The sequence below is a fragment of the Ischnura elegans genome, chromosome X (assembly GCF_921293095.1).
Source record: "Ischnura elegans chromosome X, ioIscEleg1.1, whole genome shotgun sequence".
NCBI lineage: Eukaryota > Metazoa > Arthropoda > Insecta > Odonata > Coenagrionidae > Ischnura > Ischnura elegans.
The window spans coordinates 104,466,796-104,493,340 of record NC_060259.1 but is presented as its reverse complement, the minus strand read 5'-3'; the positions used below and the strand labels follow the sequence as shown (position 1 = coordinate 104,493,340).

The window sequence follows — 26,545 nt, the reverse complement described above, 5'->3', positions numbered from 1 at the left end:
GCCTCCACGCTATTACTATCACATGAAATGTTGGGTACGCATCACTAAATAAGTACTCCCACGCACATTATCGATCGTAGAAATTCCTCAAAACATCCATGGCGCAAGCAACAGCCTTAGCAGAGGGACTTGGTCGTTCGTTTGGTTTATAGGCGAGCCCACCAGGGACCCCGACAGAATTTCAGATAGCCGGATTGCGTCTGTTGGGAAGGGAAAAATGGGGAGGGGGAAGGGGCGAGGGAGAGCGCTGGGGGGGGGGGGGGGAGTGAGAGTCGCGGGAGGGGGGGGTGGAGAGCGCCGTCTCGCCTCCGGGCCGCAGCTAGACCGTCACTCCGTTCGCGGCGACGAGGCGACGCGGTCGTGGAGCCAAGTTGAGCACGAGGGACGAGGCGACACCATGCGCCCGAGACTGGCGGACAACGGAGCGTGGCCGAGTCTCCCAGCACTGGCGGAGATGGGCCATCGCCCGCGCTGACGCCGCCGCCCAGCCAACGTGTCGGCGCCCACACTTTTGCGTTCGCGTGCAGAATAAAAACTTGTAGTTCTCGTGATGGTTGTGCCAGTGCCTGGAGGTGCAGATCGGGGCAGGAGCCCGGACCCAGGAAGACCCGCTAAGGATTCCCTCAAGCCCAAGATCATCTCGGAGCTGATGAAGAAGGGCTGCGATGCGTCGACGCCTCCGCGGTGCGGCCGTCCCGTGGCCCTCGACTCGCCGGCCGCCGCGGAAAGCCCCGAGGCATACGGGGACAGGCCCAAGATGAGCGGTAAGCGGTGTTGACAGTCCCTCCACAACACGAGCCCTCCCTCGAGACGAAGGATCGCCACCCCCCCCTCCCCCACGCATTTTTGAGCGTGTGCGCGCTGTGAGATGAATAACTGGCGGTTACGTAGCGGGCGAGCATCGCGCGGGAAAAGTGACAGCGGCTCAAAATCTCCGGAGCCGGGTGCCCGATGGAATGACAGTGTTTCAACATCTCCGAGTAGGAGCGGCCCGAGTGGCAGCCGTAAAAGGGAAAGGTGGAGGGAAGGATTTTGAATGGGAAAGGACGGCTCATGTTTTGACGCTCCGTCGCTGTGATGTGTACTGGGAGTGCGTGGGGGCAAACAGTTGTTGGGCTTACTCGTTAGACGGCGAGGTTCTCTAATTACGTCGATTCTACACGCGTACGTCATGACACCATGTTCCCGCGATAATTGGTTCATCAAGTTTTTCCCCACTGTCTTATGGACGTCGTGAAGCGTTAGGATTTTCTTATTATTTTTCTCCGCAAATGATATATCAACACTATGGATATTAGATCGTTTGCAAAAGAATTAAGCCAGTATTGCATAAACTACGTACGATCTAACGTAATAACTTGCGGCATTTGTTACGTTATATGCGTTGATTTCAGGTGAAAGCTATTAGGCTTTGAAATATTATATACACTTTAGTTAAGTCGATAACACTCCTGAAGTGTAAAACATAATGGTTCTATAAAATAGCTCCTTAAACGATGATTACGAGGCTTGAGGTAAAATTCTTAGTTACCCGCATGTTTCTTCGTAGATATATTATGATCGTGGTCATAAAATCTTCACTACATGCATGGTCTCCCCACTTACACTACTTTATAATTTTATATGCGAAATAAATGCAGCAGTAGAATAAATAAATTTGCTCTTCCAAAAAAATCGAGCGGGAGAATCGCCTTTGGCGCGATGTTTTGCGGCGTTGCGGCACATTATCTATTTGCTGGTGATAATAGAATCCAATCAAATGCTGTATTGATTTCATATCGTCTCTCTTACCGAATAATCATCGACGGGAACTTGAAAAAGCGGGCTCGGCAGCAGGTCATTGGGGCGTCGGTCAGGCAATATTCGGGCGAGGAAGTTCAAACGAAGCCTTTGAAATATGTATTGCGTAAGTCAAAGCCTTCTAAATCTTCGTAACACTCCGAAAGCCGGCGTGGGGCACTTAGGTAACCAGACAGGTTAACGGCAAGGGGAACAGGAGAAGGTAAAGCAGGGGAATTATTTTGTTTTCGTATGCTTAAGTTTTTCGCTGTACATATCTCAGACGTCAACAATGTATTGCAGTAACGATTCACTCACCTATTTGTTTCCCAGTCAACGTGTCTTCATTTTCCTCATTCAAAGCTGATTTATTCTCTGTCGAGGGTTACATCCTCGGCGCTAATGCGTTTGGTAGCACCTGCTAGGCTGTTGGCTACCGGAGGTAGCAATTCATAATTCAATTTCTGCACATACGAGCGACGGGTAATATTTCATTGGGTAAGGGATAATTTCGACGCAAAACATAATTCATGCACTTTTCGTCATTCTGTCTTACGCGGGTAGTGATATATGCATGAAGAGGGCTCACTGCCTTGGCGAAATGTGTCACTGCCGGCCAATGCGATTTCCTATTTGATTACTTAATTTTGGCCATGTCGCATGTCAATTCCCTCCAGTACACATGATGGCACTTATAACTTCGTGCGGCCGTTAGGTTTTTCAGTTTTCCGCCACAGATTCACGCCAATTCGATCACAAAAATCAAGATATGGTAAATGATTTTATTTAATTTTTGTACGAAATTAATTCGCATGCAATAAGCATGCGGCACAATAGAATGAAATATAGAAGGCACCTCAGTCGAGCACTATTTTGGTGAGGCTGCCATCTGATACATAAAGCAGGGAAGACAAACAAAGATGTATAAGCATCAGGGCAAGTTTATGCCTAGGAAATTTTTCATTATTACAAAATATCTAAATCAGCAAAATATAACAAAAGAAATGAAATCATCAAAAGAAAAATATTTATGAAGGCTTAACCCGTTATAACCCAATGTTGCTTTCAAGTAAAATCAAAAATTTATACATTCAGCTCTATTCAGGAAATATTTAAACTACGTGTTCTTTTGTGCTGTAAAATTTAATGGGGAAATGTGTTGCTGCCACAATAACTACGATTCAGCAGAAAATTTTCACTTTTGTGAAATGAAAGATCTTGATATTTAATTTCTCACAGAAGCAGCTCTGGCTTCGAAAGGGATAAATTGCTTATCAAGATATCTCTTAGTAGCTGCAAATATTGGTCCTGAATTGTGAAATTTAAACAGCGAGCATTATTTGATTCATGAATAAAAAGTCATTTTATTGAAAATTCTTGAAGTTTTACGAGATTTATCACCGTTGTATCCACGGAGCTATCCACAAAACTCAATGTACGGTGGTATATTCTGTATTGCATATTTATATAATAAAATCAATATTCATAGGTTTCATACAAAAACTGAGCATCAATCTGCAATTACGTTTCGAGCGTTACCCTTCCCCCTTTAAGAGTGACACGTCGGCCAAACGCTCAATCGAACGTCTGTCAGCGAACATATCGAGTTCTCTGCCATATTTATCATGCATTGACAGACATTTTTCAGATGGGGAAACCTTTGTTAAGCGAGTTTTTTCAGCGACTAAGGTTGCCCACCCATGCTCTCTGACATGTTTTCCGGCGGTGCAACACACAAAGACGTCACCCAAACTTTCCGTCGGTGATATCTGCAATTTCCAAACGTCCATCAAAATATCTTTACCATGAAGCCAGCTTTATTCCCTATCGATATGTTCTCTTGTTTGATGGCAAATATTGTCCTTTAGCAATCACTTTGGATTGCAATAATTTGGGAATTCTTCATGAGGAAAGGATGCGCTGAAAGGGTATGATTATTAAGGGTATTGTGGTACAAGTGCGAGAAGTTTTAATCCATTCAAATATCTTGAGAAAATGCAAGCATCCAATTTTCCCAGACCCCTGAGTTTATTAGAGCATGATCAAGGCCGCAGCGGGGCGTGGAATGTATCATCAGCTCTCTAGGATCGATTCCTCCCTCTAAAACCATAAGCGCCAAATAATCTCCCAATCACACATTTACACCATTACCTAAACATCTCCCGCGAAATTTTCCCAGCTACGCCCTTGAGAATGATCGAAATTGCAGACATTTGTTTTTTACCACGAATTATTTTTCCACAAACACTCGGGCCACCTTCCGACATACTGCACAGAAAACTAGGGCGCATTTCGTATAGTTACAAAATTGTTCCTTCTCGGGATAAAAATTTACAGGGTGGATATGCCACTTGAATGGAGATTCCACCCACGTGACTGAAATTTTCCATGGGAACACACTGATTATTAATTATCCCGTAAAACATGGCTATTTTGATGGAAATCCCAGGTACCATAAGTTGTTCTACAGTTTGGCCGGCAGTGTTAGACACTGTGATTAACCTTGCAGTCCCCGAATCCCTTTTTCTTGGTGTAACTCCCTACACTCACAAGTCCATATACCATATTTTTATCACAAGCCACATTTTTTCCTCATACCGCACATGATCGGATGGAAAATCTCTGATGCGCTTTAAAACAACTATGTTTCTATAAGGCAACGTAATTGGCGCGCACTCGGAGGAACGGAATTCATTTCCACGAACGTCGTCTGAAGATAGTATTTCACTTATTTTCCAATTAAAATAGTGATTTTACTTCAATTACAGCTCTCATTTGCTAATGGCTCTGAATGTATTTGGGTGACGTGCATAAAATTAATTTTATTACCACATTCCTTGCGTTAAAACTTATGTTATCTCAGTTTTTTGATAACATGACAGGTCTATGGTGCGAAATTACTCACTTTCTAATGTTCCACAAGACTTTGTAATTCCGACCCTGATTTTCAACTACTAGACAGTCATTATACAGGTCTATTATATTATCTCGTAGTTGAAACCCAGGATCGGAATAATAAAGTTTTGTGGATCGGAAGAATAAGGTTTTTTTTTGTATCAATCATTTCGCACTATAGATAGGTGGTTGCACCAAGTAATGCTTGGACACTTGATATATAAAATATTTCAGTCCATTCTGGCAATATTAAACATTTTTCTCATGCTTAGACGAGTATCGCCATCAAATCCTGCATAAAAATGCCGATTTTCTACTATCATCTCAAGTAAATGAAGCGATTGAGACGCTTTCCTTGTTTAGTAAACAATGAAACAAAGATGTGAAACGAATGAGGCTGGCAGCACCAAAAGACTCGCAGGTTGCGCGATAGGCTTAGATCTCTTAGATTAGACCTACGCAATTGAGAATAGATAGCCATCTCTCACTCAGAGCGACATCATCTTAGAGCCCCACTATATTTCCAGGCCCGTCAGTAGTGCTACATTAATTGTGCCCAACGAATAGGTATGGGGATTCGTTTTTCCCCTGAAAAATACACGACTTCAATAAATGCTAGGCAGAACTTCGCTACAGCACTTCCATTGTATTTGTTAACGGCGAACACTGCCCGCCACACGCCTGTTGAGGCGCCTTGTGTGCAAGTATGTAGATGTAAATAAAGCACGAGGAGCCTATTTTTTGCTGCCGTAAGTCGATGAAGTGGATTCAATATTCTGAGATTTTCATGATGATGACATACGCTTCGTTTCTGGTAGGACCGAACGACGGAAAGTCGTATGCACTTCTTTCTATTGATCCCGCCACGCGTTTGGGAAAGGAACTTATTTCTTGCGTTCATTTCTGTCCCGACGCGCAGTGTGTAGTTAGTCACCAGATCGCCGCACTCGCGGAAGGGAGCAGGGCACGTCGCCTTACTAAGGCTGCCGCGCTCAGGAAGCTCTATATGCACCCCGCCGTCGAGGGATTAGCCCCAGCACGGAGGCGTGTTGGCTGATTGGCACAGCTCGGGCGGGCTTGACGGGCGGTCGCCGTTTGGAGTCGCAGCAATGCGTTGCCGCGACAGAAGCCCGTGGTATAGGACCACATCGGTGGAAAACCAATGTTAATCGCATCGTATCAATCTAATCGACTCGCCCGGATCAACTTCATCGCGTATATTAATTCCGTTGGCGTTCACCTGTGGAATTATGTGAAAGTGTGGTAACTGTGGCGTAACGGCTTCTGGCATTCCGCATCCCGAGATCATAACGCATCATAACATTCCGTGAAGGGAAAGTACCCTTACAGTCACCGCGGAAGAACGTTATGTTTAGCCTCTTGGAGCGATGAACTTGAAGCATAAATAATTAGCCAATTATTTAAATGCAACATTCTCTTATGGAGAAAGTCCGAATCCAATTAAAATTTTGTGGAGAAAATACTAATTACCTCATAAATATTGGCACATGTTATTACCACATTCATTACAATTTGTCATAACAAGTTTAAAAAATCGAATCAATTACTCGTTATAATTACATTATTTTTCTTCATCATTTTTCCGGAGCAGCACTTGCTTTAAACGTGGCCACAAAAACGACCTTGTCATAAAGTTCCGAATGTGGTCACGAGCACAACAATCAAGTCTAAAGTCAACAATCAAGTCTACCTTGTTGCCCAATGCTATATATTAATATCTACCAGAAAATTAGATTTCCATGTTAAAATGAAGTATCACCGCAGGAATATTCCTCTGTCCATGACTTTCCTCGCCGTATCTTCATTTCAATTTACTCGTTAATTATTTTTCCGAGTTTCAAAATATCGACTTTCTGTGAACTATTAATACGTTAAAAGTTTATCCAGATACTAATTTCACATTTATGATATGAAGCAATACATCGCTAGATATTTTCCTTAAATATTGCGTAGTTCTAGCAGTGAGCGAGGTGCTCTGCGCGGAAATGATAGCCCAACGGCCGGCTGATGAACAAAAATACGCAATTGGCTCTCCACTGAAAGTGAAATTTGCGACAAATGAACTCATAACAATGATTATTCCAAGAGTCCATAAGGACTGAAAACAGCATCAACGATATTTTCACGAGACTGTTTTTTTACTTTGAAGCATATAAATTATTGAGCTACATTATAGCCATGAAAATCTCTGAAAATAGGTGAGGCAGCGTGATCCTAAGGAAGTTACCTATAGTTTTACCAAGTTATTACGTACTGGTTATATGTTAACGTATGCTAGAACCACGTCAATGGATTAGTTTTTATTTATCTAGAAAAAATCCTTAAAAAACAACTATTTTTGGCTATCTATTCAAGTAATAAAAAATGGAGGCTGTGAATAGGAAGTTGAAAATCATCCAGAAAAGCTATAGCTAACATAAAAATGAATAATAGCATGCACTAAGTTCTGCCACTCACATTATGACACGCAAGAGTAAACATGGCATCCCGTGATAAATAAGAGCAATGGATGATTACAGCGAGACAGGATACCAGAGAAAAGCAACTTAAATGCAAGCAGGAATGGAAATGGAAACCGGTTTTTCAATCAGCATCCTCGTGAAGCGATCATGCTGATTATTATTTTGAGGTATAGAATGCATAATCCTTGATGTAGGGGTTCCAACATATAGGCTTACTCCTTCAATTCTCTCCCACTAATTCAATGAGTTTCTGGACAGAAAAGGAAGTTGTCGCATGTTCTTCTGTTTATGTGGTCATAATTTTACCCGAAAAAGGCTATCGCTTTAGCCATCTTTCGCGTTGAAATTCCTATCGTCTCATTTTTTAAAGCATGGAATATTGCTATCGATGGCCTTGATAAGGTCAAGTACCGCTGACCGATTCATTCTTCACTAAAATTTTATCTCTGTCACTCGTAAATTTTACCGGCCGAATCGAGGAAAATTCGGTCATTTAAAAGTAATGCTAGAGGACTTTCACTCACAATTGTTGTGGAAGTTTTTCAACCCAGGCTGGAATTCCTTCCATATCCGAATCAGATGCGAATGCCATTCCTTATTTTCCTTGAGCGCTAATAGCTATTCGAGCTTCCTCAACTCATGAGAGCCAACATGACGTTTGTTGGTTCATTCTGATTTCCTTCTAAGTTCATTTTATTTCCAGGTGATTCGAGACTATTCCCATTCCGTTACTCCGTGTTGCCCGTTGCATAGGATTCACAATGAGTTCACGGCAAAACATGGAACCACGTGAGGCGCAGCCACCAAGGAGCGTATTAACCTGATATTTTTCAAAAATAGTTATTTTCCGTCGAACCAGGGGGAGGCATGGGAAATTTAAGAAGTTTAAATTTTTGGGCCACCCAAATGTCGACTCATAATGAATCACACGAATGAAAAATTCATATTTCGATGCTACCGGATGATAAGGCATTAATAAAAAATATTTCATGTAATGCTAAATCAAAGTTTATTGCTTAAACGTAACTTTACACCGGATACTCCGAGCTTAATTATTACCATAACCCACCGACTCTCTGATTCAGCCCGAGGGTTGGTTTGTTTTGAGGGATCGGGTTGGGGTGGTGGTTGGAGTGCAGGCATCGCACACTGTGGACCCGGGTTCAAATCCCGACGGTGGCTGAGAATTTTCATAAACTGTCGGATCCCTACTTAAATGTTGTGAGGATGGCACGTCAAGTGCAAAACGCCGTCCGTCGCATGGGACGCTACGCTGTGGTCCCCTCGGCGCCTTTCTTTGAGAGCAGGCCAGTGCCAACGCCGGGTTTCTCTCCACCCTTCCTTCCCTACCCTTCCCTGATGGTGTAAATAACCGTAGCTGTTGGTCGCCTCCACAAAAAGCCATATCTTGGTTCAGATAGGTGAGGGTATCACCAGCCCCGGCTCTAGATATTTTTCAAGTGCAAGCAAACAACATTCCATCCAACAAAAATAACCTGAGAGGTAGTAGGATTAGTACTGAACATGTGACTGAGCGATTAGGCGCCCCCTTTTGCTTGGCGCCACCTACGGCCGCTTACTTCGTTTAAACTTAAACCGGCCCTGGGTATCACCCTATACTAAGCCACAAGCATTTCGCACATTCAGGGCCGGGTCCTATCCCTCCGCCACCGCGCACTACGAGGAGTTTTGTTCGGGGGTGTCCAAAGACTTCATACGGCATTCGAACCCAGGACACCTCGATCAGTATCAGCTAGATCAACGCTATACACTCTGGACGCCCCCCTTAAAATCCTACTCGGAAACTACATACGTACACAAAAAAAATCAACCGAAACAAAATCTCTCAAATTCTCTTTTTCAGTCACGCCATCCCTCAAAATTCATGCGTCCATATCCCACACTCCACGGTGACGCGGCGTTCTTTTTGTTGCAGTTGCCAACATTTTGGGTTTGAAGTATATTGGTGACGCAATGCAACTAGTGCAATTTTCACCACCAACTCAGATACCTCCTCACATTTTATTTTAAAACTGGCAATATAAAACTGGTGGTTTCAAAAACTCATATTTTTCACATATAACATATTCATTCATAACAGGTAGACAAATGAAACAGTTATTTGAAGAAAATCAACTGCATTGGGAAAGCTTTGAATATTTCCGCCTGGCCCAACAAGCCTGAGTACTTAGGGAAAGATAATGGATCTGAAATAAGTTGCACTACTAACTATATGGGTAAATTTTGCTGTTGAATGTGACAATAAATACAGTAGGTTTACGAAATCCGCAATTTACGCCTATATAACCTGTCCATAAAAAGATAATAGACAAATAAGCTCTCGCCAGGAGACACTTATCCGAAGAAGATTAAATGCATTGGCAGAGGAGTTGATCCTATTGCGGCGAAAGCCTTCGGCATAGCACCAAGAAGAAGGCAGAGCTTAGACAAGACAATTGATGACTGAGTGCTGGTCCAAGGCAAATCTTATAACGTGGAATCCGTTTTTCCGAGTTAGTCACGGACTTCACTCAAATTAGGATTCTCATCTGACTTGTCCCAAATATTGGTTGCATCAGGTCGACGGTGGCATGGGTGGGGTGGGGGAAAGTAGGGGGCGGGGTGAGTGAAGATTTGGCATCCCTGGTATGTTTACGTGTCAGGGATGTGACATGCTGCGGAAATCTTTCTTGGCCCGCAGACATGTTTCAATAGCCCTAACCGTGTAAACAATCTGGCGGGCAATCAGCCAGCGTGAGCCGAGTTAGAAATGACCTTTTTAGCGGCTTCAACTACTCCAAAACTTTTCACAGATATCATAACTGAATTCTAGTGGCAGAAAGTTGGCGTTTAAAAGTTTGCAATTGGAGGAAATCGCGCGATGGAAACGATAGGATTAAAAGCATGAGCTCATCACCGGCATAATTGCTTTAATATCAATAACCACTCATATCATGAGCTTCTCTCCTTCCCGAAGAAACGACACGTTCACGATAACCCTGTGTCAAGTCGTATTGGCAGGAGGAGTCTTCCATCGGAAAATATTTTCGTTATTTCCACCAATAAAATAATAGTGAAATAATTCTACAAGGGAAAATCACTAGCCTTCACCAGGACCTTGGAAAAAAATTTGAATCCTAGAAATTAATGAAAAAATAAATTACCAAAATCATGGCCCAATAAAAGTTATTTCCCATGTAGCATTGGTATCAAAATGGAAAAAAGATCAGTATTGTTTACATATATGTGGAGAGAGTTGATTATGAACCTCTTGCAAATCGGAAGTCAATTAACTCGGTAATGGCTATACAACACGAGAAAGATGATCCTACCGAATATGACCCCTAGGAACATAGAGAATACTATTTTTAGCACGAATAATTATCCTTAACTATAGCGAGCTGAAATAAGAACAAACCAACCTTATTCTTTCTTTGCACTAATTGAGAGTGCTGGTTGGACTCCCATTAAGACAAAGGAAGGTGCAGAGACATCCCATCAAAATAAAATCCACTTTTCTGCATCAAGATTTCTATCCCTGAGTCCATGATTGTTTTTGTTCTATGGTTGATTTCTTATCACCCATGCACTAATATGCACGTGTAGATTCCGTTTTATCTCGACAGAAAACAGATCGTCAAATATTTCTTACACGCCCTTCAAGCGTCTCCCTGCTTGAAATTCTTAATTCCTGACTTTGTGAATGTGATTTTGCGGAGGGTAAAAAAGGAGAGAAGACCGCGAGAGGAAAGGGGAGAGCGACGTGAGTGGGATTGATGGATCCCGATTCATCAAACTGCGCAACATTTATTTCCACGTGAGTGATTATCGACTTCTGCGATTGTCGACACCAGATGGGAAACGCAAAATCCAAGATCACGGGATGGATGAGTCTAATTTTAATAAGACTCCGACCACAGCGAGTTTTTTCATTTTATTTATATCAATTGCAAATTTTATTTCCATGAAATTTAAACTCTCGAAAAAGAGGAAGGATTTTTGCACATAAAATATTTAATTATTTCATTTTTTATATATTTACTACATAAGTATTTCATTTGCTAACTCTTTTCCGTTTCCCATGAAGCTGAGGTTCCAATGTTGTCCTTGGCTATTGGTTACTGCGAAGCCACCTTGAGCATTCCTGTCCATATTTACTTCGAGGTATACGATGACTTTCAGGCTTGAATTGAAGGATTACAAAAACAAGCAATCAAAAAATGAAACTCTGATATCAAACTCGGTTTTTCAAATTTGTTTTTGTATGTAGTCTCATTTCCATAGCGGCCGTGGAATATTTCGATCTTATCGATTGTAAGTTGAAGTTCAATCTTAAGAAAAGTGATGTTGACAGTGAAATTCCTCATTAAGTACTTGGCAAATGGACCGTACTGTGACATCAAAGCAGCAAGATACACCGTTAAGTGCTATGATATTAATATCTAGAGAAACAATATATACATTTACTCAGGTATCACATAAGACAATGGGATGATTCAACTGGAAATGAGGGGCAAGTGGGATTAGTGTAAGTATTCTCTGTCTTGTCTTCACTCCCTTAAAGGCTCAATCAGAAAGTTGATTAGGAAAGGTGACTCTCACAGGTATGCCTTTAGTTCATCTTGAGGGCTCCTCAATAAAAGATCCTTTAGTTTTTTTCCAACGTTTTGACCGCTATGCTGTCACCCTTTGGGCCTAGAACTTAATTATGAAACTAGAAGACAACAATCAACCATTTAGTATATGTTGTTCGTGGTTGCTACTTATTTTTATGTACTTTTTCAAGCACTAAATGATTGATTTTTGCCTCCAAGTTTCATAATAGTTACAAGCCCACAGGATGGCAATATTGGTGTGGGAACTTTGTCGAGGATTTAAATACTCTTTTATTGGCCCAAACTCACGAGAAATAAAAAAAAATCTTAGTCATCAAGAGGACTTTGATGTCACCCCAGGTGAAAACAGCGTTTAGGGAGTTGACGCACTTCAGGTAAGGGGGTGAGCTTTCTATCTGATGGCCACCTCGCTCTGCAAGGATTTTAGCATATGGGGTCGGAAGGCTTTTCCCGGGTTTGAACCAGGGATCATTCGCGAGCAGGCCGGTCGTTTCACTCATCCCATCACCACAGCCCAACCCTTATGCAGCCATTTGACACTCTTTTGGTCGGAACGACTCTGGCGCCTGGCTTCATCGAATTCTTGTTCTCTGTTCATAATTTTGAAGAGCAAAATATCACGTTTAATTATGCTAATAATACCGTTCAAAACCTTTAAAAAGCGCCATACTTTAAATTTGGTTCCGTAACATTTAATTTACATTGAGGCCAGAGATCGGAATAGCACTGACGCTGGAGCTAGGAAATTCCCACGTTAAGAATCCAATACCCAGAGGCATTAAAGTACCAAATATCGGTCACAATGCAGTAAATTCCGGATAATTGGGACACATCGGGACCAGTACACTTTGCCCCGACAAAGCAGTTGTCCCATTTATCCGAATAATTGCGAAAATTTGAATACATGAATGTCGAAATTTAACAAAGAAGACTATTTGAGGATTAAAATACAATTTTGCTCAGTTATCTATTAGTTAAACCATAGTCATGAAAAATAAGATTATACCCATTTATCCGAAAACTTGAGAAAATATAAAACAATATGCATATTCCTCTCAGTACCCATGCGTTACAATGTGGTTTTTTTGTGGCATAAGCAGGGGTAAGAGAGACGATGAAAGAGGATACGTGGTCAGGATTACTTTCCTACCGTTCTAAGTTGGCACTTCGTCGTTAAACAGTCAGCCAATCGGTGATAACCTTTCATGCCAGTTGGATGACGTGGGGTGAGGAAGCAAATATGGCAGCTGTCGATGATATTAGGTCAATGCCTGGGTTACAAACTTTCCTTACTTAATTGAGAGAGTTATTGTGTTTCGTGAAAATATAGCAGTTTCATAGAGATATTTGCTTTTACAAGCAACTTTGCAGACTTAGGTCGCCATTGTATAGCCGCTTAAACCTCGTGATGCATTTCCGCGTAGGAAATGCAAACAAATCGCATTACTGACTATTTCAACGTCTATCTCACATCTCACTTCGGGCCTTCAATTATCTGCGGATATTTCACTCTGACTTAGCATACCCACTATCTATTATTAACGCTAGAAATCATTTACGATGGGTTTCCCACTTTACGTTATAATACCTGATGCTAAAATCACTTTCGATATTTCCCATGAAAATTCAATTAAACAACACTTCATTTGTCTTGTTCGAGGGGGAATGATGCTACCTTTAGAAGTAAATAGCCTCTCATCAAAGATGCATTAAGGTTCGACGTATTTCCCTGGTGATTCCCGTTCTTTGAAGACGATAACAGCGGATGCTCCGTCCAATCTTCGTACATTGATCTGTACTTATTATTTATGTTGCCGGGTGTTTTTTTTTTGCCGCTCTACCGTATCCTTCACAAATATTGCTGATACGATCAGTAAATTACAATAATTTAAGCTTTTTTCGAGGTCGATAATCAGTCATTTAAAGTTAAATTTTAAGTTAATTTTAAGTTAATTTTAAGTTAATTAAAGGTCTTTCAATCATTCTCACGTTAGAAGTGAAACTAATCTTACTATAAAGCCAATGAGCTCACTCCCTCCTGTACGATTTCTTTTTAAAATGTTTCTCATCCAATCTCAATGTTGACGATGACCGTAAATCTCGATCCAACCGCATTGATTCACGCATTTGTAATGAAAGCCGCGAGACGTCTCTGGAGTCGAGACGAGAGTGAGACACTCTTTCGTTGTTATTATAATTTTATATCTAATTGATGATCGGAAAATATTTAGAATATCTCATAAGTTATCTATCTATATCAATTGCAGCAGCAACCTTGTAATGAGTCGTAATTCGAATGTCAATTGTTTACTCTTCAAGCAGGCTAGAACAGAAGCATTTTACGTTCTACTGCTGAGCTTCTGGCCCATTTTTGCTCGACTTGATGCGTATTTTCATGGTTATAGTGTTAAAAAGTAAAAATCGATATGAATTAATCACGCCTAGTAATACCAACTAAACACTGGCGGCCGTATTCATAGATTTCCGCTAAAACACGCTAGTAGGGCGACTAACTTAGTCGGCTACTAAGACCTTTTAGTCGCCTACTAAGATATGGTATTCATGGATTGTATTACGTGAGCTACTAAGAGCTACTAACTTAGTATGCTACTAGCCAGCTCGGCAGCCGATACTCGGTAGCGATTTGGGTTCAACCCGATAGGCTACGCTTGACAACACTGCATCTGACTCCGCCGCGGCGCGGAAAATTCGTATCACTATCAAACAAAAGAAATTGATTCAGCAAAGTGCATTGAAATTTTTACTTCATAATGGATAATTCGATGTGATATCGCATCTCAGACATATTTTTTTATTGCTGTACACAAAAATTATGCAATACCTTTGGGAAAGGGTAGATTTATGAGTAATACCGAAGCATTTGTATGTTTCAGATGCAGTTATTGCTTTACAAACGGCCGTATATTTATTGATCATATAAATTGCGTATTGCTTGCACTTCCGATATTTGTTTCCATTAGTGTATGCGTGATTAGTATGGAAATACATTAACTAGCAACGTCAGTATTATACATATCTGTATTCGGAAAGCAGAAATACACCTCAATGTCGGAGTAGAAACGAAAACTTTTGCAATGCAGAAATGAAACGTTAAGAAAATAACGTTGAGATAAATGTGTGAATGACACACATATATTACGTTACAAACACCTACGTGCGAGCAATTAGTAACATATGTTTGCAACTCCTAAAGTGTTAGTCAAGGAAACAACAATCTGCTTCGCTACATTTAAATATTTCAAATATTGACAGCGTGTGGAAATATACGGCATATAGTTTACTAGAGGTGGTTAATGTAAAAAACAAAGCATAATTATCGTAACTTGTTTTACTTATTTATTGCTGATCATATCACAAATAGGACTACAACGCACACAACATTTCACTTCACATTTCACGAGCTGTCTTTATGACACTTATAATCCGTACATTCTGAATCAACTGGTTCAATGAAAAGCTCGACTCACACTTAATTTAAAACACTTTAACGTGACTCTAGTAAACAATGATAATCAGTTTTCCAATCACTCTGCACACACCAAAAGAATTTGCACTCGTTGACTTTCGAAAGAATTCTTCACATCTCACTTCCCACTCATCACTAATGATTTAGAATCAGTTGATGTTATTTCACATTAACATTACGTGGACAATGAAATAAATATGCTGAAACAAATTTTTAAACCAGAAATTGTAACATCAACATACTTCCAATCTCACTCTCCACTATCACTCGTACCGTAACCAAAACAAAAACAACAGCGCAACGAAATACGCGAAATGTAAATACTGCCGAAAGCTCACGATAAAGTGACTAGAATAAGTAATATAATCAAACACAAATTATAAGCGTACAAACGAATGAAAATTTATAAGCGTTTGCTGTATCCCTAAAGAACAACTGCTTCAAATATGAAACATATCCCCTTCGCAACAGCTAGTAGATACCTTTGATCGAAATGGTTAAACCAGTATGAAAGAGATAAATAATTTTGTAGAAGCTCATACACTCACAAATCACTTCACTTGTCGCTTCACTCTTTACTTCATCGTCTATATGCAATCAATTCACTTAGGGGCGCACTGAATGTACAAATTGTGTTCACTTACACTAGAGGCACAAGTTCACTGCAAGTCGTAGCTTCCTCGCAGCTACGAAAAAACTTTCAATTCCTGTCAACAATTACACTACATACGTTGCCTGCCTTGCTTAAAGAATGGATTCTCGTATTCCATTTTGGCACAAATGCATAAAAACTCTATAACAGTATACAAATAAAACCGGAGTTCGATCATCCACAACGGTCCGCCATATTTAGTAGCTCCCTTAAACAAGGCCGGAGGGCGACTAAGAACCAGCTACTAAGATAGTAGCATACTAGGCTTAGTAGCCCTTACTAACGATCTATGAATACCATTTTGCTAGTATGCTACTACTTAGAACGCTACTTAGGCGTTAGTAGCTTACTAAGGAAACTATGAATACGGCCGTGGGATAGTAGCTTTGAGACGTTTGCCGCGACATAAAGAGCCTATAAAAGACAGTATCCTATTGGTCGTAGGTTTAATTTGCAAACCTACGGTCTATGTGTAGTTGATTGGAGAGAAAGAAGGTACAAAATCGGGTTTCAGCAATTAGAATACGCACCGAATAAGCAAGTAAACGGATATCTCCGCGTAAGAAATGGGTAAATATCACCAGCATGTGGCCCGTTTAATGGATTTTTGTCCCGATTTACTGAAGACAACCGAAGTTAGTTCTCCAATCGGATATTACAATTGGAGATCCATCCCAAGTAAGCGACTGCCCATAATGTGCGGTGGCCCAAATGACCAGAATGGACGCTATTGAAATTGTCATTAAACTGAGCGATAAGTTCAGTAAGAGCTTAGTATGGCTATTACATTTACTCTCTTATAATATTCGTAGTATTTCCCACGCAATCTTCTTTTCATGTTCAATATCCATGAAAGCGCCACTTTACAATAGATTAAATTATTTTAGCACACAATGATGTTTAACCAGGCGAACATTGCCTATTCAAATTTAACTACACTGAATGCGTGTATTCGGCTATATTTCCACGAAGAAACTCGCCGCATTAACACCCGCACTCGCGTCACGTTTTTGTCGATCGTTTTCCGCGTTGACTGGCGGAGAAAAATTACACTACTCACAATATTTACCGAAGTGCTCTAGCGAGGAAAAGGGCGTCAGCTAATTTCAGTAATTTAAGCCTCACTTTTCTAGTACCGCCGTATGCTTGTAAATGATTAGTCATGACGAATACTACCTTTCATATTAAGTCAGCGTCATTGTCAAGGTTTCGTTAGAAGTTATTTCACGAAGTCATCAAAAGAGCCTCGACCTCCTCAACTAAATCATAACTTTTGTACCAACAGGCTATAGAAGAAAACGCCATCAATTAAAAGCTCATTTATAAAATACATATAAGAGCATTGAGTTTTAAACTTATCAATAATTTAATTTCAAACTTAATATCCCCACTATTCGATAAATTTAACTTGACCTCACAATTTGAAAGTAGATTTTCAGAAAGATCTACTAAAAATCATTATTAGGAGTGGGAATAGTAGGATTCTATTGCAAAAATAGGAATGATTGATATGAATATGTATTAATTGCAATGTTATTTTTTTTTTTAATATAATGATGATAACAGCAGTAGTTTCAAAACAATTGCTTTAACCAATATAACAAAAAAAAAAGATTTTTATAACATTAGCAGCAATATATCCTCACGGTCCTGCTAAGCCAATCAAGGCTTGTCAGCAGGTGCCGGCTGGAGTGTGTAAACATAAAATTATCCATAAAAATACATATTGAGTGCGTTCACAGATAAAGAAAAGACAAAAAGAAACAAAACCATGTATGTGGAATTAACACTCAATTAAAATACAACAAAATATTTTCATTTGCAACAAGCAAAAATATCTCTCATTTAAGTAGTACAATTTCCATCACAAAAAAATGCCTTCACCCACAAGAAAAAGCATCCACTGCATATAAAATCTTAGTCCAGAAAGATTAATGTCAAGCTTGTGCTAAGATATTCATTAAGCTTCTTTTTTTAATTCACTCAAATGATTTAGGCATTTAAGGCATTCAGGTAAAATCATTAAAAATCATTGGTATTTTTTACCTTTGATTTGTTTTTTCTATACTACCAATCCAAACAAGAGAAAACATCACCATATATGTGGAATTAACACTCAGTTAATATACAACATAATATTTTCCTTTACACAAGCGAAAATATCTCTCATTTAAGTGGTACCAATTCCATTACAAAAAAATTACCTTCACCCACATGAAATAGCATCCAATTGCAGAAAGAATCTTTGCTCAGAAATGATTATTGTATAGCTTGTGCTAAGATATTCTTTTAGTTTCCCCTTTTTTTTAATCACTCAAATGATTTAGGCATTTAAGGCTTTCAGGTAAATCATTTAGAATCATTGGTATTTTTACCTTTGATTTGTTTTTTTCCATACAACCAAGCCATACAAAAGAAACACAACCATGTATGTGGGATTAACACTCAGTTAATATACAACATAATAATTTCATTTACAACAAGCAAAATATCTCTCATTTAGGTAGTACAATTTCCATCACCAAAAAATGCCTTCACCAAAAAGAAATAACATTCAGTGCAAAAAATCTTTGTCCAGAAAGATTAATGTCTAGCTTGTGCTAAAATATTCTTTAAGCTTCCTTTTTTAATTCACTCAAGTGATTTAGGCATTTAAGGCTTTCAGGTAAATCATTAAAATCATTGGTATTTTTACCTTTGATTTGTTTTTTTCCATACAACCAAGCCACACAAAAGAAAAACATAAACATGTATGTGGGATTAACACTCAGTTATTATACAACATAATAATTTCATTTACAACAAGCAAAATATCTCTCATTTATTGTATTTATATTGTATTTATTGTATTTAGCTATAATTTTTATACAATTATGATTTGAAAATTAAAATTATTGGTCCCTTTATCTTTAATGGATTTATTTCATTTTTTTCGTGAAGAGTTGGGGATAAGCATGTTTTTCCTCGTGGAATTGACAGCTCTGTCATCGAAGGGAGCACGAAAGCTTTTTTTCCACAGCTCTAATGAGGCGCTCACCGTTCGTGATGCGGGACCATGATTCCTGAGCCGGCAAAGACATTTGCCAGCTCAAGGCCTCGCTCAGATGGCCAGTGATGCAAATCCCGGATTCCGTCCATCAAAAGTTCCGCCTTTCACTCTCGAAACCGAATTCTCTCGGACTTAATTTTGCTTGTTTTCACGCTAATTCCATTTTATATAGTTATTTTGAAAAGTTATCAGTCTTATCCATGAATAACTGATACGCTCAACGAATATTAGGGATGATTTAGATTCGTTATCAATTTTGAATTAATTTAATAAGTCTAAAGCCTCAATTTTATCATTTTTATTGAACTTAACTCCCTCTTCCAATAGCAGGTACATAATTGGAGAGTACTCTTGAGCATTTTCCCCACTTTGTTTCTACAAATGAAAATTTAATTTGAAACTACTCCAGAGTGGTTAATTTTTTTCATTTTTATAAAATTCAATATTGATTGAGTTTACTCTGTCATAAGTTCTGAAAAAACTCCTCCGCCCGTCAAACCAGCACAGTCGATTCATTGAGCTCAATTGCCCAAGCAGATTAAAATAAAATTGCTTCAAATTGGACCATCGACTCTTGCTTTGGTAAATTTCCTCGAAATTCAAAATGGTCAGCATGAAAAATTGAACTTCGAGTCAAGGAAAGCGTATGCAACACATAAAAATGACAAAAACGAAGCACCTCCCCATCTCTTCGGCAAATGGGAATTAATTTAGCTGATACTAAATTATTATCATGGCACAGGCATAGCTACTGAATTTATTTAGTGTGACTAAGTTCAACTATAGTCAATAATGTAAAACATAATGTACAATCAGTGAAGTTAAGGGGCACGAAAATAGCATCGGAATCAATACTAAAGCAACAATATCACATACTCAAAAGCTCGGTTTCATTTCTATTCCCAGGAATCAAACAGCGGTACATCTAGGAAAACCAATGTTCCGGTCAAAGCCGACAAACCAATTGTCTGAAACAAAGCGTTTCCCCCGGAGTTGATCTGTACTTCCGATTTTGAGCCCCATTTTGGATGAAGCCACCTGGAAAAATATGGATATTGTTGGGAAGTTAATTAATTGACCGCAAACGGCGGGTAAAGGGCTCACTTCCACGAGAACAGCTCATTTCCACCGTGTCATCCTCAATGCGTCGACCAATGAACGACTCTTTTAACGATTCATTTGAAGATACAACAGTCCTCAGAATGCATTCATTGCAAATCGAAAATACAAAATAACCCCCTCGGCCTCTTTCACATAAAATCAAATCGATAAGGAAACAAAATCATCGATACGATATGGAGGAAATCAGGCGTCATAAATGCGGTCCTTTACTATAGATAGAGAGGTTTTTCACGTGGACAACCCTTATATTATTGTGCGTGGTGCTTCGAAATATTACTTTGGTTTCTACTTTACGCATAACTCAAAATCATACTCAGATCTAGATTTAGTCTCGGCCCTCTTGGCCATGATAATGATGCCACTTTCTTTGAAAAGGAATTTCTCCAGAGACGTCAAAGACGATTCACTTCGAGTTCCACGCGAAAGCACGCTTACCGGATCAAGATCTGAAAAGGATAAATACTGCAGGCGTACAAGGGACTCCCTTCCCGTTGTTATGCGATCGGAATCAATACTAAAGCAACAATATCACATACTCAAAAGCTCGGTTTCATTTCTATTCCCAGGAATCAAACAGCGGTACATCTAGGAAAACCAATGTTCCGGTCAAAGCCGACAAACCAATTGTCTGAAACAAAGCGTTTCCCCCTGAGTTGATCTGTACTTCCGATTTTGAGCCCCATTTTGGATGAAGCCACCTGGAAAAATATGGACATTGTTGGGAAGTTAATTAATTGACCGCAAACGGCGGGTAAAGGGTATAAATCAAGTATTTCTTTTTCTTATGCATTTAATGAAATAATATTGGATAATATTTGCCATTATACCTCGTTCACATTACGATTGTCCGAGCGATCGTCATAAAAATTCAGAATTTCTCTTACAAAGAAAATATAGAGCATGGTGTCGCCGTATTGGGGACGAAGTTTGCCTTCGACTGAGAGTTGACGAAGTTGGAGCCGTTTGTATTGAAAATCTATGCACTCAAAATTCATTCATTATCGAACAATATAAACTTATATATCAATCGGAATATTAACAATGCAAAAGCTTGAGCTCAAGGTCGGAACCTTTCAATCAAATAAATGACGAAGTTATAACAAATTTTAAACCTCTTCAAGGCATTCTTAGGTTCTGCTTCCATTTAAACATGTGGCCTTCCAGTTTGACTGCGCTAGCATTCCATTGAGGAAACATCACTAGCATTGGCCGGGATAATTTTTCTCAGGAAATTTTGCACATCACAAGCAACAATTAAAGTTCTTTAGATCGAAGCAAAATAGCTGATTCATTTAATTTTAATTGAAATCACTTAAATCTAATTTAATTTAAATTAAATTTAATTGATTCAAACAGGTCACGTGGAGAAAGTTGGTCGGAGAGGAGAGAAGCATAGCTAGAAGTTTTGGGGCAATATAACACTTCAGCTAGGGTCTTCCCCGAAAATGAGAAAAAAACTGCACATCGTGAAAGCCGAAGTGAAACCAGAAATATTTCTCTTTTGCATATTTCCGTACGAACAAGAATAACTATTTACCGCTCATACTTTGATGACACTATCGCATATCAATATCGTTATTGTTTATAAAGAATACGGCAAGCACAGACCATCATAGTTCCGATATTGCAATAGTTTATCAAAGTGACAATACCCCTTTCATTGCGTAACATTTTCTCAGAGTTGTCTCACATTGGCGGAGAATTTTTTTTCACTGCATTCACTTTGTTTTTCGAAAATATGAAAACAATTTCAATAAAAAAGGGATTTTTATATTAATTTGACAATTTATTAAACAATTTGTTAATGGCATCACAGTGATGCCATCCGCACCCATGTGATAAATGCTCCGGATATTTATGCAACCCGTTACACAAACATTATAAACGACGGACAACATATTTTTACATAGCAACTAAGAAGCTTGAAATAATTTCTGAAATGATGGCGGAATTGAATTATAAAATAAGATAAATAATTTTTCAGATGTCATCCACTATCCATGCATCAAATTTTGGGTAAATAAAAGTTTTCGAATTTTAATTTTCACATCTAAATTTTTAAATTTACTAGTAACTTAGATTTGGATGCAAACATGTGAAAGTTATTTTATCTTTTTGCCATTTTCTTTTGCGTTAATGCTGAAAATATTAACTATTAATTTAGAAATTCTTTGAAAAAAGGGTTCAAACACAGTCCTGGAACATCTGCACATCATACACCATCAGAGTTATACTGATTCGCCACTTTAGTGGTTCTAAGGACGTGAGGAGGATTATTTCTTCTGTTTGTCCTTATAGTTTCAGTGGTGTGTCTTTTTGAGTAACTCAATAGATATTTGAACAGATTATTACAAGTTTTATGATGATTATAATTTTCCATGTATAAACTCAGTAGAGTAGCCACGGGAGGGGGGGTTATGGGTAACAACCCCCGTTGAGGTGCCAAAAACGGGTAAAATGGCCCCCGCACCCTCCAGATGGGCCCTCAAACCTCCGGCAAAAACCCCCCATTTCAAAATCGTGGCTACGCGACTGTATATACTGTGCCCACTGAGGAGAAATCAATCGATTAATTTTCGCACGACTTTTTTTGCATGTCCCCTGCCTCCAACATCAGGATTTTTCGCCCCAGTGTAAATTATAGCATCTTGCACGAGGCCATTAGGCTCAGAAAGCATATATAATGTTATGCCGCGTTTGTGACGCCAAAGCAACATGGACTAATGAAGCAGAGTTCTTTAAACGTGTAATAAATTTCTTTCGTTCTTTGAGTGAATAATTTCAAAAGGGGTCGAATTTTATGCAAGGGGTCTCTTAGTATCGGATCATCTACTCCAGGGTTCCTGCCAAACTGCATGCAACGGAAAATTAGTTGAAATCGGTCTCGGGAAAAAGTGCTGTGAAGGAGGGAAAAATCGAAGATATTTTCCTACCTTTTCCAATAATCTGGAATGGATGGCCATCTTACAATACTTCATACAATCATACATTAGGTATATCGGACCAAAAATGTGTCCCATACCCCACGAGTAAGATTCCTATGCTCGGTATTCCTTGAAGAACTGCATGTTGAGAGGCATTGGCAATATGGACCAAAGCCTTTCAGACGACAACATTTCCTCCAGCTCCATATACTTGCATCCTCAACGTAAACCTCAGTTAACACCTACAAAATATACTACAATAAAATACATTACACTTACAAAATGCACAAGACTGATGAGGTTGCTCTTTTGCAGTCAGAAAGACATGTAAGCGTTAAAGTTTAGAACCGACGCACAAGAAATATCTAAACGTGAATGCTCCAGATAAAACGGCAACGTATAGTAATCCAAAAATAATTGTTTCTTTGCGCATAGAAATTTTGCTGACTTTCTTTTCTGATTATAATAGCTCTATTTGGTCGAAGTAAAATATGTAAATTGCTTCAAAGTTAAAAAAAACCTTCGCGGAGAAGACCCAATGCAGCGTTCCATGCATACACTTGAGTAAATTGTGCCAGAGGTAGTTTTATTGCGAGGAGATATTCTACGCCTAGTTGACCAAAGGCTGATACATAAACGGTCTTTGGGGTTTGAAAATAGGAATAAAGTTAAAAATGAAGATGTCTCCCATATTCCACGTAAGTGGCTAAATATATGTAAAATACCAAAATGTCCAATGGAAAAAGGCCATACGGTAATATTAGAAAAAAAATGTCTATAGAGGAGTGAAAATGCACGCAATCGAAAGATGTCCGAAGGAGAGACTGTACTAATAACGAGAGTCGCAAAAACTGATAAGGAAGAGCTGACCTTTTCTACGACATGCACACAACAGAATAGTTGCATGGATTTCTAATAAGAATGGCAAAAATACTTCTAAAAATAGAGATAACAGGCGACACAGAGCGACTTGTAGTCTATTCCGCGGTGACGGAAAACGACTTTTTTATTTGAGCCCCGAAATTCGATCATTTTTTCCCCAAGGATTTCCCCAATTCTAATTTCTCCATCAAAATGGAAAAAATATAAAAGTTTCCCTAGAACCTTCATTATTTCCCGTGAATAACGAATTGGTGGTCGTAATTATTCCCACCTAGTAACTTTAACAGACTCATACGAAATAAATGAGAAAAAGTCGAAAACTCTTATTTCTTCTTTCGTAGCCAATATAATCAGACCCCTATTGAAAGGATCGTTCAGAAAATGAGTGACAAATATATTATGGAAGAATGTTAGGAGTTATAACGGCATTATGTAAATATTAAGTTTAAACATTAATAAAAACAGCAACAGATTATTCAACTGTGTTTAGCGTGTGTAGGTATAGTGACCGTAATTTGAAATACGAAAATATTTTTCGTCAATGAGATGAATGGAAATATTGTTTGAAAATTTTTAATAGGACTAAAACGAAAATAATAACCTTCAAATGTGGCAACACTTAGTACAAATATTCAGAAAAGTAAAGAAAATATCACATTTAAATTTTTTATTAATGGCGAAAAATCTTACAAATAAAAAAGTACTCCATAAATGTAAAAAAAGATTACTCAAAAAATATAAGCTATTTTTCAAAAACGGAAGGCGTAGGGAGCGATTGAAGGACATAGGCCGGCGTGGCATCAATGTGATGCCACCCGCCCGTTGGCAGGACCTACGCTGGGCATCAATGCTATGCCATCCGCACTCAAAGGGATACGACACCCCATATTAACATATATTTCAAAATTGTATACAAAATGCCGTAAAATCGGAAAAAATAGGAAGAAATGAGAGAGTGATTTAATGTAGATACTGATTTTCATTTTTCATTTGTTATTTTCATTTAAAATAATACGAAATTGACACACATGAAAAGATTCTATGAACTCGTTTACATCCGATTCAAGTCTTCGTAAGCCACTTAGCGCGCAGTCTTAACCTTCCTGCAACTCTGCTTGAAAGCCGAAAATTCTCGCCGTCGACATAAAATAATCAAGCTGAAACTGTACTCTTCCAAAAAAGAGCAAGTCGAGTAGAAAGAGAAGGTTCCTCTTATCCTTGGTCATAACCTTGCCCTGCTCCTTTCGCTGCTCACCTTGATATGCGATAATGAGAATATGGGTTTTCTCATCGCCGGAACAATCTAGCTACGGCATTGCCGCTGCGAGAAAGCTGAACATTCATGGAAATATTGAGAGGCACTTCAAATGAACGAACAGAAATGCTAATATCACTCCTCATAAATATTGACCAACAAGATAGACATTAGCCTTAATTCTTGGCAAAAGGTTTTACAGCCACTTCCGTTTCGCTCCATGGCAATTGGCGCGGTGATATCTTAACAGCCCATACGTTCATCAAATGCCTAGCAGACGAGAGAAAAAATATTCTGATCTGCTAAATAGTTAAATTCTTTGTCCGGTTTTTCAGGCTAATGGATATTGTCAAGGGCATCGTCGTGTAAATTCTTTGGATATCGTTGAATCGGAGAAAACCGACAATTAAACATTTTCAGTTGGAAATTCCAATGGGAACGAGTAACAGATAGATAAGTACACTTCTGGTTTTTAGGTCAGATCCTTATCACTATGAGATTTGAAGAAAATAAAAAAATATACCTTCATAAGTACAGACTTCTCTTGCGAATCCTTTCGCGATGAGCAGAAAATTCTCTCTGGTTTTCGGGTATCTACCGCATTGTTTCATTTTTGATGGCATTAAGCATGGTCATCAGACATTAAAGGACGTGGTGGAAATGCGTAAACCAAGAGAATATTCGATTAAACTAAAGACCGCATGCTTTTGGGGTCCAGAACGTCATTATTCCTCTTTCGCGTGATAATTGACTCGTTGTAGATTACATATAGTTTGAGGAAAAGAAAACGAAAATATATATACACGAGGACAAGCAATCTAATAACCGCAAGATAGCATCGAATACCACGGACTCAGGAATACGTACGCTTCTGAAACATATTCTCATACCACTTCCGCGGGCTAATTGACTGTATACAGATGAAAATACCCTTCCGCTGAATATAGGCCGCGTGTGCCCAGAGGGCGTCGCTGTGAAGACACTCATGCTTTCAAAATAGATATATCCCTCGAACTGAGCACTAAACTTGATAAAATCTGTTTCATTGTCTTCACTTTCATTTTTGAACGGATCTGACGTAACCTTTACCAACAAGTAGGCGAGGAATTCGTCACATGCTGATTAAAAGACAAAACGAAACCGAAAAATTGATAAGACACTCATATCCAAGACAAATAACGCCCAGTGAGGAAACTAGATCAGTGTTTAAATAAAGCATGTAGAGGAATAAGTATAGAATTCCACACATCTAAAATCATTCATGAACATAATAATACATTATTTTACCTTACTAACATCTATTTGTAGTTTTTTCTTGTAAGTCTAAGCGAGTGGTAAAGAGTGAATTAAAGTATTACAATTTAATCCAGATTTATTACATATTAATGAATTTGTAAGCCA

The 26,545-nt window shown here is 39.0% G+C and overlaps 1 protein-coding gene across 1 annotated transcript in view; it reads left to right on the top strand.

Annotated features, from left to right (window-relative positions):
• The first annotated feature begins 345 nt into the window (after positions 1–345).
• LOC124171488 overlaps positions 346–26,545 on the top strand; it is a 96,417-nt gene continuing 70,217 nt past the window's right edge. Inside the window, exon 1 of the mRNA XM_046550664.1 lies at positions 346–764. Within this exon, the coding sequence (XP_046406620.1) occupies positions 551–764 (214 nt within the window). The 5' untranslated portion in view covers positions 346–550. The remainder of the gene's footprint in view (positions 765–26,545) is intronic.